Genomic DNA, 17,014 nt, shown 5'->3' on the forward strand with positions numbered 1-17,014 from the left:
CGAAAACAGTGATGTTTAACCCCATTGTAGTCTTTTGGGTGCATGCAGGGTGGGTTAAAGACAGAGGCCCACTAACAGTATAGCAATAGTATGTTTTTTTAATCAAAACAAGTGCCCCTTTTGTGTCTTTATCAATAGAATCAAACACAATGTGCTATTTGTGATAAAAAAAAATGTAAATTTTAGGCCAACCACCAATAGTTCACCTCAACACCGAAAAGCGCGACAGCTATTCACTAGTGCGATTCTATTTTAATGCAAATTGAGGAGGGTAGAAACATAGCATAGTGATTCATGGAAAGTAGCCTAGGTAGGTGAAATCAATGCAGTCAAAAATTTGTCAAGGCGTTGTTACGTCATCTTTTCAAATGCTCAGCACTTTTTTGCTAACATTGCATTATTACTGAGGTAGGCTACACTTTAATAACAAGTTTCAACCACCCACAGGTTATTTTGGAGAACCAAATCAATCTCTACAAGTGTTGTTTGTGTTTCCTTCCTATGATAAAAGAAATATTGTGAAAAGATAGAAAGTAAATATCAAAAATGCTCCAACGAATATCAAAAACTACTTTGCAGAACCCCAAATATGTAGGCCTACTTACTTCTGATAGATTTTGGGTGGCTATGATTTCTAGTTAGGCCTAACCACTTGATAGTCAGTAAATTAGTACGGTAGTATAGAGTTCCAGTAGTAAGCTATAGCAGTTTTTATGCCTATACTGTATAATTATTACAAAGCAGTAAAGTAGGGCCTTTTTCTGTGGCGCTGCTGTTTGCATCACTAAAGAAAACACGTGTCAAAATGTGAATTATGTGAATATTACGGACGTTTTTTTTTAGGCAAAAATGGAAACTTGAAAAACTAAAATGTTAAAAGTACGGTTGACTAAAACCCAGATTTAGCAAACATACAAAATAAAAAAGTATTAGTTGATGAAAAAAAGAACATGCAATAATATAATTCAGCACAATAGAACAAAAATAAAGTGAATAACCGTGGTGTTGGTTTACTGAAGCAATACTGTACTTGTATAGGCCTAGTAGCCTAATGTATAATCTTAATCCCTTTTTCTCCTTTGAATATTTCGACATTGTTCACAAACAGTAGAGTGTTCCATTTTTTGGCTTTCAGCACAAACCATTTCGACTAGTAGCTAATAGTAAGTTGAACTAAACCAGATGATCACCAAGCGATTGATGCCATTGTTAACAAAACAGCTTGATTCAAAACTGATCCATGGTTAAACGTTTTGCTCCATCATTGTGTGGCCTTTCTCAGGGCGTGACGATGGCATTGTTGAATTCCTTAACTTGTAAATCCAAATCCCACAAATGACCAGTAAGAAGACACATAATAGCAGGAGTACGAACATCACGTACAATCCCACCTGTGCATGATCGGAAGTTAAATTCTTTCCCAAAAAATTGCTTGTGAAATCTTGATCGGGCTTCTCATTTGCAACTGAATGACAGCGGTGTGTTGTGTAGGGTCCAATGCACGAAGCATACCTACCAAAAACAGAATTGCATAAATTTTACACAAATTTGCAATGAGAAGTCAACGTCCTAGTGACTTATTCACAGAGAATAAACTGAAAGAATGCTTAACCGGCGTTGTAATAAAAATGTCATGCTTAAAGGTCATTGCGAGGCTTGCTCCACACCAGGGGTCACCAAACTACGGCTCTCGAGGTTCGTCTACTCAGCCAGCCGAACTATGCAAAGAATGTGATACATACACTGAATAAAAATCTCATCAAAAGTATTATGCTATGTAAAGTGTTAGAGTATTTAATTTGTCGTTCCCGGTCAGGGTACATATTTTATCAAAATATGAAAAATGCTGTTTCTGATGTGTGACTTTAAGAGTATATGACAAAATAATGAGTTTTTTCTCCACAACTCATCCGCCTACAACGATCGAACATGCATCAGTTCTTGCGATACAGCTGAATAAATCACACCTACTCTGTTGAATTACCACCACCGGTTGCAGGACTATATAGGCGGAGAGCATCTCTTTGTACAGTCACATGGCCTTTTCTCGAAAAAGTTTGGTGACCATGACAAGAAAAGCGTAGGCCTAAGCCTAAAATGATAGTAGTTTTGAAGTGAAGCTTACGGCCAACCTTCACACAGAACATTCTTACACTTAACATTAACTATAGCTTATATAGCCTACTCAGACATCCACATTTTCTAGTCCAGATCTGATAAAGATGTTTAAACAGCTTATTCTGTCGTATCCTCTCTGTAAATATCATAGCTGATACAGCCCTCAATGTACAATGATGTTCCAGTTTGATCGATTTAGCGCGTCTTGCCAAATTTTAGTAGGGTTTTTAATATGTGGTTAAAAATTGTGCAAAAATGTGAATCCTTGAGCTCCTCTTGGCTGTTTTCCTAGTATTTTTCCACTTAAAGATAAATCTTCAAGTTCGCCTTTCCTTATGATGTGACCCAAGAACTTCAGCTGCAGCATTTCTAAAGATGTTATTCTCTGCTGCTCCTGGCCCATCTGTTGGAGAACTGCTCTGTTGGTTCGAAAAGCTGTCCATGGAATTTTAAGAATTCTTCGGTAAAACCACATTTCTGCAGCTTCAAGCTTTTTTCAGGTTTTTGCCGTTAGCGGCAAAGTTTCGCATCCCTACATCAAAACTGACCAAGTCGTAGCCTACCTACTTATAAAATTGATTGAGTTTCGCTTTTAGCAGCATGATCGTTGCTTACTTCACAATGTAGATTTTAACGACCTGGTTTAGCCTGATGCTGCGAGTTCGCTGAAGTAATAGTGGATTGCACTAGCTTTCGGAACACAGTTCCCTAGTCTGAACCTTGAATATATCATAGCACATGACTAAAAAACTGTGTTCCAAAAGCTAGTGCAATCCAATATTACCACAGCGAACTCGCAGCATCAGGCTAAAACAGGTCGTTTTAAAATCTACTTATAAAAATATGAACATGATAATGGATTGCAATTGAATTATGACTCTTTGATGTTGCATGTGCACCACCCGTCCAGGACTATCAAGACCATTGTGGCTCCAGCCAAGAATGGAGGTTTTGTGTTAGTATTACAATATTTATAGGATGGCGCAGCGAACAAGGCGCTTAATTGCTTTCCAATCACGCAACTCTGGTTCGACTCACAGCTTAAGCTGATTGTTGCAAAACACTGCTCACCTCTGCCCAGGGTGTAATAAATTGGTCAGGAGCAGTTGCTGAAGGAAAAGCGGTCGAGAAAAATGGACTGTCGACTACCTGTCTCTCGTTAGTGCCGAAGGCTTAGCATAATGGGAACCTTATCTTCTCATCTCCCCAATGCTTGTATTCAAGTATAAAACTCACTTTTTTCTTGTAATACTTACAGAGTACTCACATAGTACTTTTACAAAGTAATCACATAGTACCTAGGCCTACTTTGCTTAAAGTATCGCAGCTGCAAAAGTAGTAGGCTAAGCAACGTGCATTGCAACAGCAATGCAGGCTATCCCCAACAGAATAGATACATGGACTTGGTTAATTGTCATCGAGCAATGCTACTGCATGTTTATTGTTTATGCAACTCTGGCAAACCATCACTTTTCAATTTTGTTAGCCTACTTATGTACCTGATAACAGTGGCGATGTAGCTTTGCTCATGTACACCGTGAAAAAGATGAGACATAGGGCCTTGTGCAAAAATAGACATATCCTCTCCTCCGTGTGTTTCCTTCTTCAAAGGAATCGCTGAAAATTGTCGATATCCAGGAAGGGCTAAAGAACATTTTGCACATTTCAAATAGAGAATAATCTATCCGTTTCCTTCTGAAGAGAAAGACCCAAACGCGATGACACAACCAACTAACAAAAAAACAGCATCAGTAATGTAAAAAAAACGTATCAGGAAAAGATTAATGTAGAAAATTGATTATTGTAGCAAAATGAATCGTTTCGTGTTGATGGCAAAGTGCGTGTATCTGTTATCATAAGCCTAATAAGTGAGTTCATGGATGCAATGTATGCGATGTATTCGTGGAGTAGGCTTAATACTGAAAACCTTATAAAAATGACTAGATCTCATTTAACTCTTGGTGATTTAAAAAAGGTAAACTAACTAGTAGAATAAGTAACTTACAGTGGCAATTTAAAATTAAGCATTGTATTAGAAAAGATTTTTTTATTTGCTTGAACCAAATTTAATTAAATACACTGGCATAAAAATATTAAGCATACATTTCATCGAATAGGCATGTGTAGTTTGCTACATCAACAATATTAGACTATTAACTGAATATTCTGGCAAAGTTTATATTTGTACTTAAAACAGATATTTGGAACCTTAGTTTGAGTGGAAACTCTCAACATAGTTCAATATCGCCTATAGGTAGTGAAAATTTATAACTAACCAGTGTCTTTTTCAGTCAAGTTTGCACGATGGCATTCTTCATCTGTATGTGCTGCTTTATTGCCGGGGCCATTTGCATAGATCAAGGTGGTGTACGTCCTGCCATTCTTATCAATTTTTGGATTTTCGTTTGATGGAGCAAGGCCTGTTAGAAAGCAATATTTATTTTATCTTTTTAAACGTACTTTCCGCTGTAAACTAGTCAGGATTGTTTAAAAATAAGCACGTGAGCTACACACACGATTTAAAAGCCACACTACCACTCATGAAAAGAAATGCTTAAAATTTTATAACTTGAACGTATTAAAATATTAGTAAAACTCTTCTGCACCAACTCATAAATAAGAGTTAGAATTTTTGGTTGGAACATTGCGAAATCTAATTTCTAACAAACTTTGCTTACAACAAGGTCATCCTTTTCAGTGAAATATTCAGCGGCAAAATAATCGAGGAAAATCTGCTCAAATATTGCTGCAAAGTAGGCTACAATGTTCAACCTTATCTCTTTGAAAACAATACTAAATCACTGCGAAAAATAGCGGGAAATCACCATAGAAATTGTTGTTGAGGAATGAGGATACATTACAACTAATTTTTGTAAAAAAGGCATTCAAGGATTTAAATTTTATAATTTTAGTGGAATTTACAAATTATAAGATAGTTTAAAACATTTTTAGTGACTTTTCATGGATCCTTTCTAAATTTTGACTCGAAATGCATTGTTTTCTGGCAATCAACTTAATCAGCCTTTTATTTTTCATTCGCCAGTGTTCTGACAGCGTACCAAAGATAGGATTTCCACGATCGCTATCTCCACCGAGAGTCATGGTATGTCCATGGTCAGCTGTGACTATGATGAGACTGTCATTTTCTGACGTCATCTTGATACCAACATCTACTGCTTCGTCAAACGCGAGTGTGTCATGAAGCGCGAGGTAAGCTTTTCCACCGTGATGGGCATGATCTTAAAATAAGATTTCCTTTTGAAAATAGTTGATAGATTTAATTTGTTCGATGTATCACTATTACGTATCATGCTGATTGCTGACATAATTATTTCAAAAAAATGTAGAAGTTAACTTCCTATATTCCCGAGACTCACCTTCCCGAGAAAGTTTAGCCTATATGAAAGTTGGATTACGATGCTATAAATTTTTACAGGATTTTTTCAACAGATATGTTCAAGGAATCCATAGCTAACAAACTAATCAACTCAAGATATCTACAGCCTACGTTTAGGGTACCTATTCTTCCGCCTTCAACCAAAAGCATAAATCCTTTCGGATTTTTTTGCAACATTAAAATTGCTTTTTCGGTCATTTCAGCTAGTGAGGGTTCTCCAGCGGCATCATTGGAATCTCTTTCAGCATCGTACTGCATGTCAACCGGTTGAAATAGTCCTTGAAAGACAATAAAAATGTGTTGTGAATAAAAACTATGTTTTCTTAGCCCACCATCTCAAACAGTAAAAACGTTACACTAATCCATTTCGTGCCTGAAAAATGACCTGTAATAGAAGTGTATGAAATTCCTTGTTATGCTTCTGCGAAATTAAAGACTGCTCCACAAAATAAACCTACTGTGGAACAAATTAAAGACTGCTCCACAAAATAAACCTACTGTGGAACAAATGAAAGACTGCTCCACAAAATAAACCTACTGTGAAACAAATTAAAGACTGCTCCACAAAATAAACCTACTGTGAAACAAATTAAAGACTGCTCCACAAAATAAACCTACTGTGGAACAAATTAAAGACTGCTCCACAAAATAAACCTACTGTGAAACAAATTAAAGACTGCTCCACAAAATAAACCTACTGTGAAACAAATTAAAGACTGCTCCACAAAATAAACCTACTGTGGAACAAATGAAGCTTGAAATTTGTTTTGAAAACTTTATGCTGAAAAGTTAAAACCGAGGCCATCAGTAGCCTATAATGGTTTCAAAATTTGTATAACATGCTGTAGAAGAGTTTCTTGGAAAACGATTTTAGGAAATCCTTTTCTGATCAGAAACGCGACAAAGCCGAACGGCCAAAAATAGAATTCGTTACATTGAAATTAACCACTTTTGCAATACAGTGAATTCACAAAGAATGATAACACTATAGTGCGGTAACTTAACTCCAGGCAAGTTGTTCTCCGTGTACCACCAAACAACAGATATATTATAATATTTACAGGAATTATGAGTCTGTGCGAGTCAATTATTTACGTGTCTGTGCAAATGGGTATGACATTACGGTACCCTATACAGAATTAGACATTATATTACATACGACTTTCGTTACTTTCTCACCTAACAAATAATCAGTGTCGTCGGGATTGATACCATAAAAGTCGTCTTTTTTCCAAACATATTTGGCTTTTTTCCCACCCGTTGATTGCTTTTCCATCCACTTTTGCACTAGATTTTGCCCATCCAATCTTTTATTCCTTGCGTATGGATATTCCACATCAAACGTATTGTTTGGGTGAAAATTTTCACGACCCCCTCCAAGAACTACCTGTTTAAGAATATTTACTGATGTTAGAGTGAGTTGATGCGTAACCTTAAAGCGCTATTGACAAGATTTTTTTTAAATGAATTCAGTGCATAAGTCGAAAAATCGTACAATCATCGATAAAATAATGTAATCACCCAGCAAGCTAAACTGGCCGCTTTTACAATGATTTAACATCGATAGACATTGAATCATTGTAAAAGCGGCTAACTTTGCTTGCAGGGAAGTTATATAAACTTCTACGATGGTTATTTTTCGTTTGCTTGATCTTTTAACCAAACATCTCAAATACTTTTTTCCTTACACGTATAATGAACTGGCTTTCAAAAACTGATGCAAGTGCGACAATCAACCAATATTCTACTACAGCATAATCAGGCCCGGATTTAGGGGGGGGGGCAGAAGGTGCAGGTGCCGCGGGCCCCCCGACTTTTAAAGAGCCCCCTACGTGGAAAAAATGTGATTTTGTGTTATTTTTTTTTCTTTCAGCCTTTGAAGTTTCTGCAAAATGCTGTGCAGTGCTGGATTAATGCTACGGTAGACGTAGATGTGTCTTTTCGCGCCTACGGCGCAAAAATTTTTTTTCACAGCGGCCCTAGATCTAAAAGTGTTCCGGCCCCCATCAGCTAAATCCGGCCCTGAGTATAATAGAAAAAGTACCAGCAAAAATTTTGTCATACAAAATTAAGAAATACATAAAACACGTTTATTTTCCAATGCCGCGCTAACAATTCCTGATGACATCACATTTGTTTTTGCTTCAAACAAGAATTACTACTGCTCTTAAACATGGAAATAATTGTAAGAACTAAACTGAACCTATAGTAGCTGCAGTCTAATAAAAAAAGCAATCAACTTTGTAAATGTTTCGCTTATGTCATGTTTTATGTTTGCGTAATAGTTGGCGTCATTGCTAAAGTTAACTCCTTTGCTTAAATTAGAAAAAACTGTCCAACTGTCGAAAGTACTTCACAAACAGAATTTGAGAGGACTCTCAAAACGTTATGTCAACACTTAGGCTGCTAAAATAAATTTTCTATCTTGACCTCAAACTCGCAAAAGTTTAGAAAACAAATTTATTATCGCTAACTACAGTAGCCTATAACAGATAACACCAACAAATCATAGTAAACTACTGGCTTGATAGTAATTAGTAAGGCATTTGACAACATAATATCTTTTGATTGAGTTTCGCTTTTAGCAGCATGATCGTTGCTTACTTCACAATGTAGATTTTAACGATCTGTTTAGCCTGATGCTGCGGGTTCGCTGTGGCAATGTCGAATAATATCTTTCATAGTCGCTTAATGTTAGGCTATTTTCAGTTTTAGATAACCGTATTTTTTAATGCCATTAAACTACCAAAAAAGAAAGGAGAATCCTATGAAGCCATCACAGTTGGCGTTTTCTGTCTTGGCATGAAAATTTTTTTTAATGTTACCTTAAACATATGAGAACTATCAAGGAACTGCTGAGCGATATCTTTACATCCATACTGTTTATCCTCTTCAGAGATATCTGCATCTGAGTGCCACAATCTTTGAAAAGTGTGAGCATATATGGTGCCTGGTGTAGCATGAGTGATACGCGTCGTGGTAACTATCCCAGCAGATTTACCTGAAATGTATCGCGCTTCAAGGTTGATTTCAAGATAACTCAGCAAAGGTTTACTCTTTATTCAAATTTAAAAGTAAGTTTCTGGGTCGTTGTCAAAATGCAGATAGTACTCTGAGGTCTGACTAAGCCGGCGAAAAGAAATGCAATATACAGTAATGCACAAGAATGTATATTTTATAAATTGCCAAAAGTATTCAGATCGTGATTCAGATGCATTCACTCGTGTATTATAAATACTAGAGAATAATACACTATCGCAAATTATTATTCTCTAGTATTTCTTTTAAAAATATTTTCTTATAGGCTTGAAAAGGGTTGTATGATTAGCCGAAAACGTTACTTATTGTTTTTTGTTTTTATTATGTTAAATGTAGTGTTGTTGCTGGGTTACGTCTGTTTATGGTAAAGTTGCCTCTCTACCCAAATTGTATTGTCTCCAAAAGATACATTATTCGTAATAAAACACTAAAAAGCTTAAATGTATTATGAGATATTACCTATGAGTAAAAAAAATTTTCTTAGCTACCGAAAGAATTGAAAAACAAAAACATAGGCATACTATAAGTTGTAACAAATTCAAAACCTTACCTTCTTTCCACCCATCTACTAATACAGAGTCCACATAATTGGCTTCAGGGTCATCGCTGCGGCAATCCTCTTTTCTTGCTGATGCAGTGACCCCCATCATTTCCTCTTTGGTCTTCACTCCACATAGATAGGCTGTAGCCGTGCAAGCAGAATCCGCTACTTGCTTGTCCACACCGTAGGTCTATGCAGGACATATACGCATACAAGACATGTCTATACGCAGGACATGCGAAACAGAGTTTGTAAAAGAATTGATTGCATTGGCGTTCTTTTTTCCAATGCATTTTAGTTTTAGGCATAGGCTACTAAATTGTATATTTTTATGTGCAGTGGTGTTTTTTAGTGCAGTAAAAATTCAAACGAAATATTTTTTTTTGCATTAAATATCATACAATAAACAACATTATAATAAAATTAATTTGCGTTCTTCTGGTGACTATTTACTAGGTTACCTCGTGATGTTAAAGATGATAACTAGCTTTTTTTCCGACGTTTCGTCAGTCAGCACGACTGACTTTATCAAGGTGGCTAAAACAGGTTAATACAACCTGTTCAGCAACGATGGCACAACACAAAAACATACTGATAAAATGAGTAAAGTAAAGCAGCAAGAATCAGAATTAAAAAACATTATCTCGACTAAATAGTGGAAGCAAAGTAAATTGAATAAATATTTTATGTGAAATCAATTTCTTGTAGAGTTACAAAAATGGTTTTGTGGATGAATCTTTTTCTACGTGTGCAGTCATTTGAAAAATTAGAATAACCTAGCAGTAGGCCTGCTGCATCCAACAGTTCAATCTGTATCACTTTCCTACCTGCTTTAGATGGAAATGGTTGAACATTTTATCATTGAGATGCTTATGAAAGCGTCTTCTTTCATAACGACAGTCAAAGTGCATTTTGTCGATTTAAAGCACAATATCTTGATCATATAGCAGCAAGATAAGTAAAATATATAATAAACAACATGCTGTTTTTAAACTTGTACCCTGGACTTTCCTGTGTGGCTTAGTTTGTCCATAGTCAACTTTGATTCTTCTCCGTCGTTTCCATCTAATTGGCCTTTCAGGATACGAGCAGCTGTTTGAGTCGCACCGCTCATTCCATCCCCTAAGTAAATGCAGGATAGATCTCAAAAATGGATACAGATAATTTAATTTAGGCGCCGTTAAGGTTATACCCAACTTATCATCCAGTAAATGAGTAACCTGTGGACTGTTTTAATATGGCTTCACTGTTGAAAGATTTGAGTGTATCGCAAAATATAGCCTACAGCTACAATTTGTGCAAAGACAATTAGACAAATTTATGTTGCATTTTCAATACCATAATTTCAAATTGCAATCGCCTTGTTGCGACTAAAAGAGGCTACCAAGGCTATATATATTTTAGCTTTGCTCAAGAGAACACATTTTCAAAGACGAGTCGAGCATGCAGCCAATATTTGATTCAAACTAAACCTGCCTTATTTTGACAACACCAGAGAGCAAAAAGGATTTTACGTTTATATTGTAGGCTTAGAAAGGAAACTAAATTGAAGTTTACAATTATGTTCCCAGATATTTGTTAAACGTGCTGAAATTTATTGTCCAAATGCAATACGTTGACTGTCGAAGGTATTTTAACAAACTTGCCCAAATTTTTGATACATTGAAAAGTTTTCTGGTGTGGTATCACACCCCAGCAACGAGGATACGAAACAACCACGAAAAAATTGTTGAGAAACCAGGTGTATAAGTGACCTAACTTAACTTTTCTCCCAATAAATTGTCAAAAACTTTACGTTCCGAAACCATGGTTCAACCTGAGGTCCAGCCTTGTGTCTATTTCTTATTTTAGGCCACGTTAATTGTGATAATGTTAAGTCACAAACCAGACTTGACTTGGGTAGAGAAATCAAGACGTCAGTCTCATCTTTCATATCAACACAACTGCGTTTTACAAAGTTTCTGGACGTGTTAATTTCTTGTGGAAAAGCAGATATCTTCCACAGCCAAACTTATAATGTTTTGTAAAATGTAGGCTAAATAACAAAATAGTTAAACTTAAAAATAGCTTTGCTGTATATAAAAATGACGTTGAATAACACAATATTACGATATATGCAACTTTCTTTTTGTCAAAAGAACATTGTCAGAGGCTGTTGGCTTGCGGACACTATCCGCTTGTCAAATCTGGCCCGCCTGGGGAAAAGTTTGGGCACCCCTGCGCTAAGTGATATGGTTGGCGCACACAAGTACCAACATCCTTTCCGTCACGTTAATTTAGTGCTCAACTACCAGAGATAAGCCTCCACACAGCAAAATAAAGAGAAATCGATTTTACAAATATCAACAAATTGGGATTTTACGGAAAGAGAGGTTTTATATCCTTTCAAGAAAATTATGTGATAAAGCGACAATAAACTACAAACATTTAAAAAAAAAACGTACTAAAATATAAAGATATAATAAAAAATACTTGTTAAACCACTCACTTCGCCTTATCTCCAGGCCTACATACTGCATAGTCCACAAAAACATAAAGATTACTCATTAGTGACACACAGCCATAAAAACAACTTACAATAGTTTTTATTTAATATAAATCAAATGTTAAATTTTCTTGCTTATTTCTTACCTAAAAACACAATGACATTTTTCGCAACATCTTTGTTTAACTTTTCTTTTGAAATGGCGTTTTTCAACTCTTCTTCTCCGAGTTCTCTCCAGTAAGAAGCTGTTTTTTCTACACAATTTGAAAATATTTAGTATATTCAAGGCTTTGTTTTTAACTACCAACTGAAGCCGATTTCACTCCGTGTTTGGATGGAACTTTCCAGGCTAAAATACACAACGACAAATAATTATGCCATCAAACAATACAGAACCAACTTGGACCCAGCCAGTAAAATTCATCATTTTTACATTGATTTAGCGTCTGTAGACGTTCAATCAATGTAACAATTACAGAATTTCTTGTCTGAGGAGTTATATGTAGACTATTGAAAGAATCCTTTGCAATACGATTGCTGGGCTTGTCTCACAACCTAAAGAAGCATAAAATATCAAAATCAATCAAAATTTAAACTTATTTCCAATCCCTTTTCTGCTTGACTTATATACTGTATAGTGTATATCATGCATTACAATTCTTAAAATTCAAACATTTTTCCCGTTTTGTTTCGGAGACCAAATTTCAAGTCATCGTACAAAAGGACGCATGCAGACAAAGAGCTTGAAGTAGTGGAAGGGTAGTGCTCTAAAACCTTTCTTTTCTATCGTGCATTTACAATTGATACAGTTATTTTATGCACCCTCGTAGGCTACATTGTGATTGGTGTAGGCTAACAGTTAAAAAGTTTTTTTGGCACTCTGGCATTTGTAAGTTTTGGCCATGGTAAGGCACACCTCCGAGTAAGCATTGAACGACTTCAGTTGATGCTTCCAGCAGTAGGCCTATAGTGCATGTTTGCAAAGTTTGTCATTCTTATGCCCACCTAAAAAAACGTTTTGATAAACCGCTCTGTACCCTTGTGGCTGTGGTGGTACATCTTAGGGTGCACTGTGTAGTGTGTAGGCCTACCCTAAATAAAAAACGCTGTTCTAGAGTCAAAAAAGTTACATTTACAAAATTAAGTCATTCATTTATGTTAAAACTAATAGACTCATAAAATTATCTTACCTGCAGGGTTAACACAAGACGCAACTGCAAAAACACATGCAAAAAATATTATTTCAAACTTTGCCATCTATACAACTTTCAGTGTCGCTTAGGCTAAGTTTCTTTTCGCATATGGTAGCCTACTGAAAGAGATAAAATATTTTAAACTTTAATTTCCTTCTGCAATCTGCAACAGTCAATATGAAAACCAAATGCTTTCTGATTCATAGGATTTCTCTACCTTTTCAGCTAATATTGAAGTCGCTAAATGGGTTGTGGATATATTAAAAATTTAGAATATGCCATTCCACAGTAGGCCTATGATTCACTAACCAAGCAAACGTAGTAGCCGACAGTTATAGCCTACATAACAAGCCTACAAACGTTATATATGCATAACACCGTCGGACAACACGTCATCCTCCACCTCTTACCTCTATTGTGACTAGCATAAGTTTTTTTAAAGTTTGACTTTACTTTATGTCGACTGAGGCTACTTTACGAAGGATATCGTGCATAGCCTTCATTTTAGTTCCGCTAATGACCTACCAAGATATGTAGACTACTTGCTCCTTTATCGTTGGTTAGGCTGTTTTAATATAATTGAGCGAGCAGACAGAAGAAAATATTTTTTTCTTGTAAATCAGATTGTTTTGTGGAGATCGTTTACGTTATCGAGTAGCCTACCCTACCGGATAAGGCCTACCCAAACCCGTGATCTGATACAACATTACTGGCAGTTTTACATATATCATATGCCTCTACATGTCACTCCCAACCAGCATACATCTTTACTCCAAGTTTACAACACCGTATCAATCGTGATCCCATAAAATGTTTTGACAAATCCTTTTCTATATTTGAAGAGACCTTATTTGGAAATTATAGCTTACAGGATATCTTTACACTCTACAACGCAAATTAAACCGGCTAATTTTATCCTTTGACATTATCGCAGAACTTTGAACTACTTCCTATTGACAGACTGGGAGGTCACGAATAATGTATTTTTCACAATTATTTCAACACCTTAAACGAAAGAAGTGTAGACATTTTGAGTTGGTTCAACGTCAGCTACTGTTGAATTTGTTAGAAAGCTTGTTTTGTCTTCAAAGAGTAGTATTTTTGCTTAAGTGATTACCGGCACAACGAAATGTTGAACATAAAATCTGAGGATGACTGTAACTTCATAGAAAAATTTTAAAAATTTGGGAATAGCTGTGTCACAAAAACTTATGTCTCGAAGTGATTTTGTATCATGATTTTCAAACAGTAGGAAGTCATGAGGAGACTATTGTCTACCTGGCGCTCTTTTTAGTGTTATAATTTTATTTTGAGTTACCATCTCCACATAAACTCATGATTTCAAAGCAAAATGTTGCTTTCAAAGATAATATTAAATACCCGGATGTTCATATCAACTCGTCATTAAAAGATGACAATGAGATAAGCAAACAAGAACGACATCTTTATTGTGTTGGAAATAAGTAAAGGGCTAACTTCTCGAAGTGCTCTAATTCTAAACTTGTCATTCTTGGCACATTGTGTTTCTTAACTTTGGGGTAACTTCATCGTGTCTCCATGAAACATTTACGTGTTGTTTAAAATGATGCCTTTCGTATGTTGCATGGCTTACCTCGCTGTGCTAGTGCTCGCTCTATTCAAGTTGAACAAAATATCTTGACCTTTGATGCAGTACTTCGCAAATGTGTTTACAATTTTTTATATAGATGAAAGTCTTCAAAAAATTGTTACCGTACATGAATACTCTCTGCTATTCTGACGCTTTTGTCAAATCGTCATATTTCAATACTGCCATTTGCAGTTTACTCGTTGACATTCTTCGTAGCATCATCATCAGTTAACTGGGTTATTGTGATTATTACTTGCATTGTTTGTTTTTCGCATCATCATCATTTTGTTCCTTCCTCTCTTCGAGGGTTGGAGGCAATGAAGCGCCAAGTTTCTCTGTTGTGAGATTTTCCTTTTGCAGTTTTGTAGTCAAGTCCTGACCAGTCTTTAACATCATTAATCGAAATTCTTAGTGGTCTGCCCTATTTCGTTTTCCATTCATTTTTCTTTCGAGCAGTTGTCTTTGAATAGAATTATTGCAAATCATATGGCCAAAATACTTCAGTTTTCTTGTTTTAATTGTTTGTAGAATTTCCATGTTGGTTTGTATTCTAGATAGTACATCTTTGTTTGTGATTTTATCCTTCCATGAAGTTTTAAGCATTCTTCTATAAACCCACATTTCAAACGCCTCAAGTCGTTTTACCATTTGTGATGACAATGTCCATGTTTGTGTATTGTAAAGTAACGTAGTCCAGACATAGCATTTCATGATTCGTTTTCGAGTGTTGATGTTAATTTTGCATGTGTTTCAATATTTCTGTGTCGCATCTGCCATTTTCAGTTATTGTGTGTCCTAAATAGATAAAGGTTTTGATTTGTTCGACCAGCATTCGGTCAATAGTAATATTTAAACTTGGTGAAATTTCTTTTCTTGTTGTAATCATCGTTTTCATCTTTTTTGTGTTAATTTTTATGTTAGCCTATCTTCCTTTTCAATATTGTTTACTTTGTCTAAAAAATTTTGGAGAGCTTCTGCTGATTCAGCCAACAAGACTAAATAATGATAAAACATTGTTTGTATGGCCATGGAACGTTTCAAATTTTTCATCTGCATGATTTTGTGTTGGTGCATATAGGCCTACCCGTATCACATTTATGTTAAACGGGGTTCTTTGCAGTTTCATCATTATAACTCTGTTGGACACATGCTAATATCCAATCATTGCAGATGCTACACATTTCTTTATTAACCATTCCATACACATGTTGACATCCACCTGAATAAATTATCACAAAACTATCATTTGCTATTTTACCATCATCATTCCAGCGTGTTTCTCTAATTCCCATGATGTCAACATCCATTGCTTTCATCTGTTTTTAATTGCTGTAACGCCTTGGCCTATAGCATGCAATGTTCTTACATTCCATGTTGCTAGTTTAAGCATCTTTCTTCTGGTCTTCAGACAACTTTCTTTAGGCCCATGCTGTCCACAAGGTTTTGACCATCACAGCTGTCTACACTGGTAGATGAAGACGCTCCGTCCCTGTAGCAATTAAAGGATTTCTCGCAAGGGGTCACGGATCGATCCTCATATCTCAATTTATTATTATTTTTGACGCTCATCGTTATAACTATAGAGAAATTACTCGATACTACAATCTCTTTCGAGATGACTGGGCCATTACTCAATTTGTCAAGAGCACGCGCTAGCGAGTCACATCGCTTTGCTGTTACGTCCCGAGAGGACCTAATTAATGAGTTTATTTTCCTCACCAGCCGATCCAGTCTTCAGGCACTTCATGGAATTAACTTGCCAATAAAATATGCCAAACGCAAAACATTTAGAAATGCATCTCACTTAGTTTAGTCCGGCAGTCGAGCCGTTAGGGAACGTTCAAATATTACGTAACGCCTTCGAGGGGGAGGGGGGGTTTATGCAAAGCGTTACGTTAGCGTCACATCGGGGGGAAGGGGGTTCAAGCAAAACGTTACGTAACGCTTTCGAGTACGGAATGGTAGTTTTTTGTGCTGAATTCGTAGTGAAAAAGCGTTACATGGGGGAGGGGAGGATTGAAAAAAGCGTTACGTTGGCGTTACATGGGGGAGGGGGGGGGGGGGTCAAAAATTCGGAAAAAAAGCGTTACGTAATATTTGAACGTTCCCTTACCAGGTTGTGGCCATTGAGGTGCATTACCAACTAGGCTACGAGGAGCCATTTAGGATTCCAGCGGACGACCAAAGCTTTCTACCCACATCAGGGATGTGCGACTGGTAGAAACAGAAGTGCTATCTCCCATGAAATCCCATACACTTCAATGTTTGGTAGTACAATATCTACCAACTTTTCGCGTGTTTGATGGTAAGTATAAACCGATTGGTCAGATGCAAATACATAATATCAAATAATGCGATACCCGCTTTTTGCAGTTGGTGATGCTTGAAAATATACTTTTGATAAAATGCAAGTGGCAGATATTTTTTAACTTCATTTAAATGAATAAAACATTTTTCAAGTGAGAGAACGTAATTTGTAGGTGAAGTAACTCGTCAACAATTAGTACAAAAAATTGGAGATAGGCGGGCTACTGCATTGGGAAAATGAAGTTTAAATTGTCTACACGTAACCTGCTTTCTCATTTCCAATTCGAGAAAAGCTGACCTATCTTAGGTCAACGTTGAGTTTAGG

The 17,014-nt window shown here is 36.2% G+C and overlaps 1 protein-coding gene across 1 annotated transcript; it reads right to left on the reverse strand.

The window, feature by feature from the left end:
• Positions 1–175: 175 nt before the first annotated feature.
• LOC145771930 (alkaline phosphatase, tissue-nonspecific isozyme-like) lies at positions 176–12,879 on the reverse strand. The gene is made up of 11 exons (XM_082583698.1): positions 12,771–12,879; positions 11,727–11,834; positions 10,096–10,217; positions 9,105–9,285; positions 8,341–8,516; positions 6,695–6,902; positions 5,638–5,793; positions 5,178–5,357; positions 4,395–4,538; positions 3,618–3,762; positions 176–1,512 (listed from the first exon to the last, which is right to left on the reverse strand). Exons 1-11 carry the CDS (start codon positions 12,835–12,837, stop codon positions 1,245–1,247), a joined length of 1,755 nt encoding a protein of 584 aa, XP_082439824.1. The 5' UTR covers positions 12,838–12,879; the 3' UTR covers positions 176–1,244.
• Between the last annotated feature and the right edge of the window lie 4,135 nt (positions 12,880–17,014).

Source organism: Aplidium turbinatum, chromosome 6 (assembly GCF_918807975.1).
Source record: "Aplidium turbinatum chromosome 6, kaAplTurb1.1, whole genome shotgun sequence".
NCBI lineage: Eukaryota > Metazoa > Chordata > Ascidiacea > Aplousobranchia > Polyclinidae > Aplidium > Aplidium turbinatum.

Coding starts and splice junctions, on each gene's coding strand:
- LOC145771930 (XM_082583698.1), bottom strand. CDS start 12,837: ATGGCAAAGTTTGAAATAATATTTTTTGCATGTGTTTTTGCAGTTGCG. Junction 5,358..5,637: donor GGTTGAAGGCGGAAGAATAG/GTACCCTAAACG, acceptor TCTTATTTTAAG/ATCATGCCCATCACGGTGGA. Junction 3,763..4,394: donor CTTGACTGAAAAAGACACTG/GTTAGTTATAAA, acceptor AATGTTCTTTAG/CCCTTCCTGGATATCGACAA.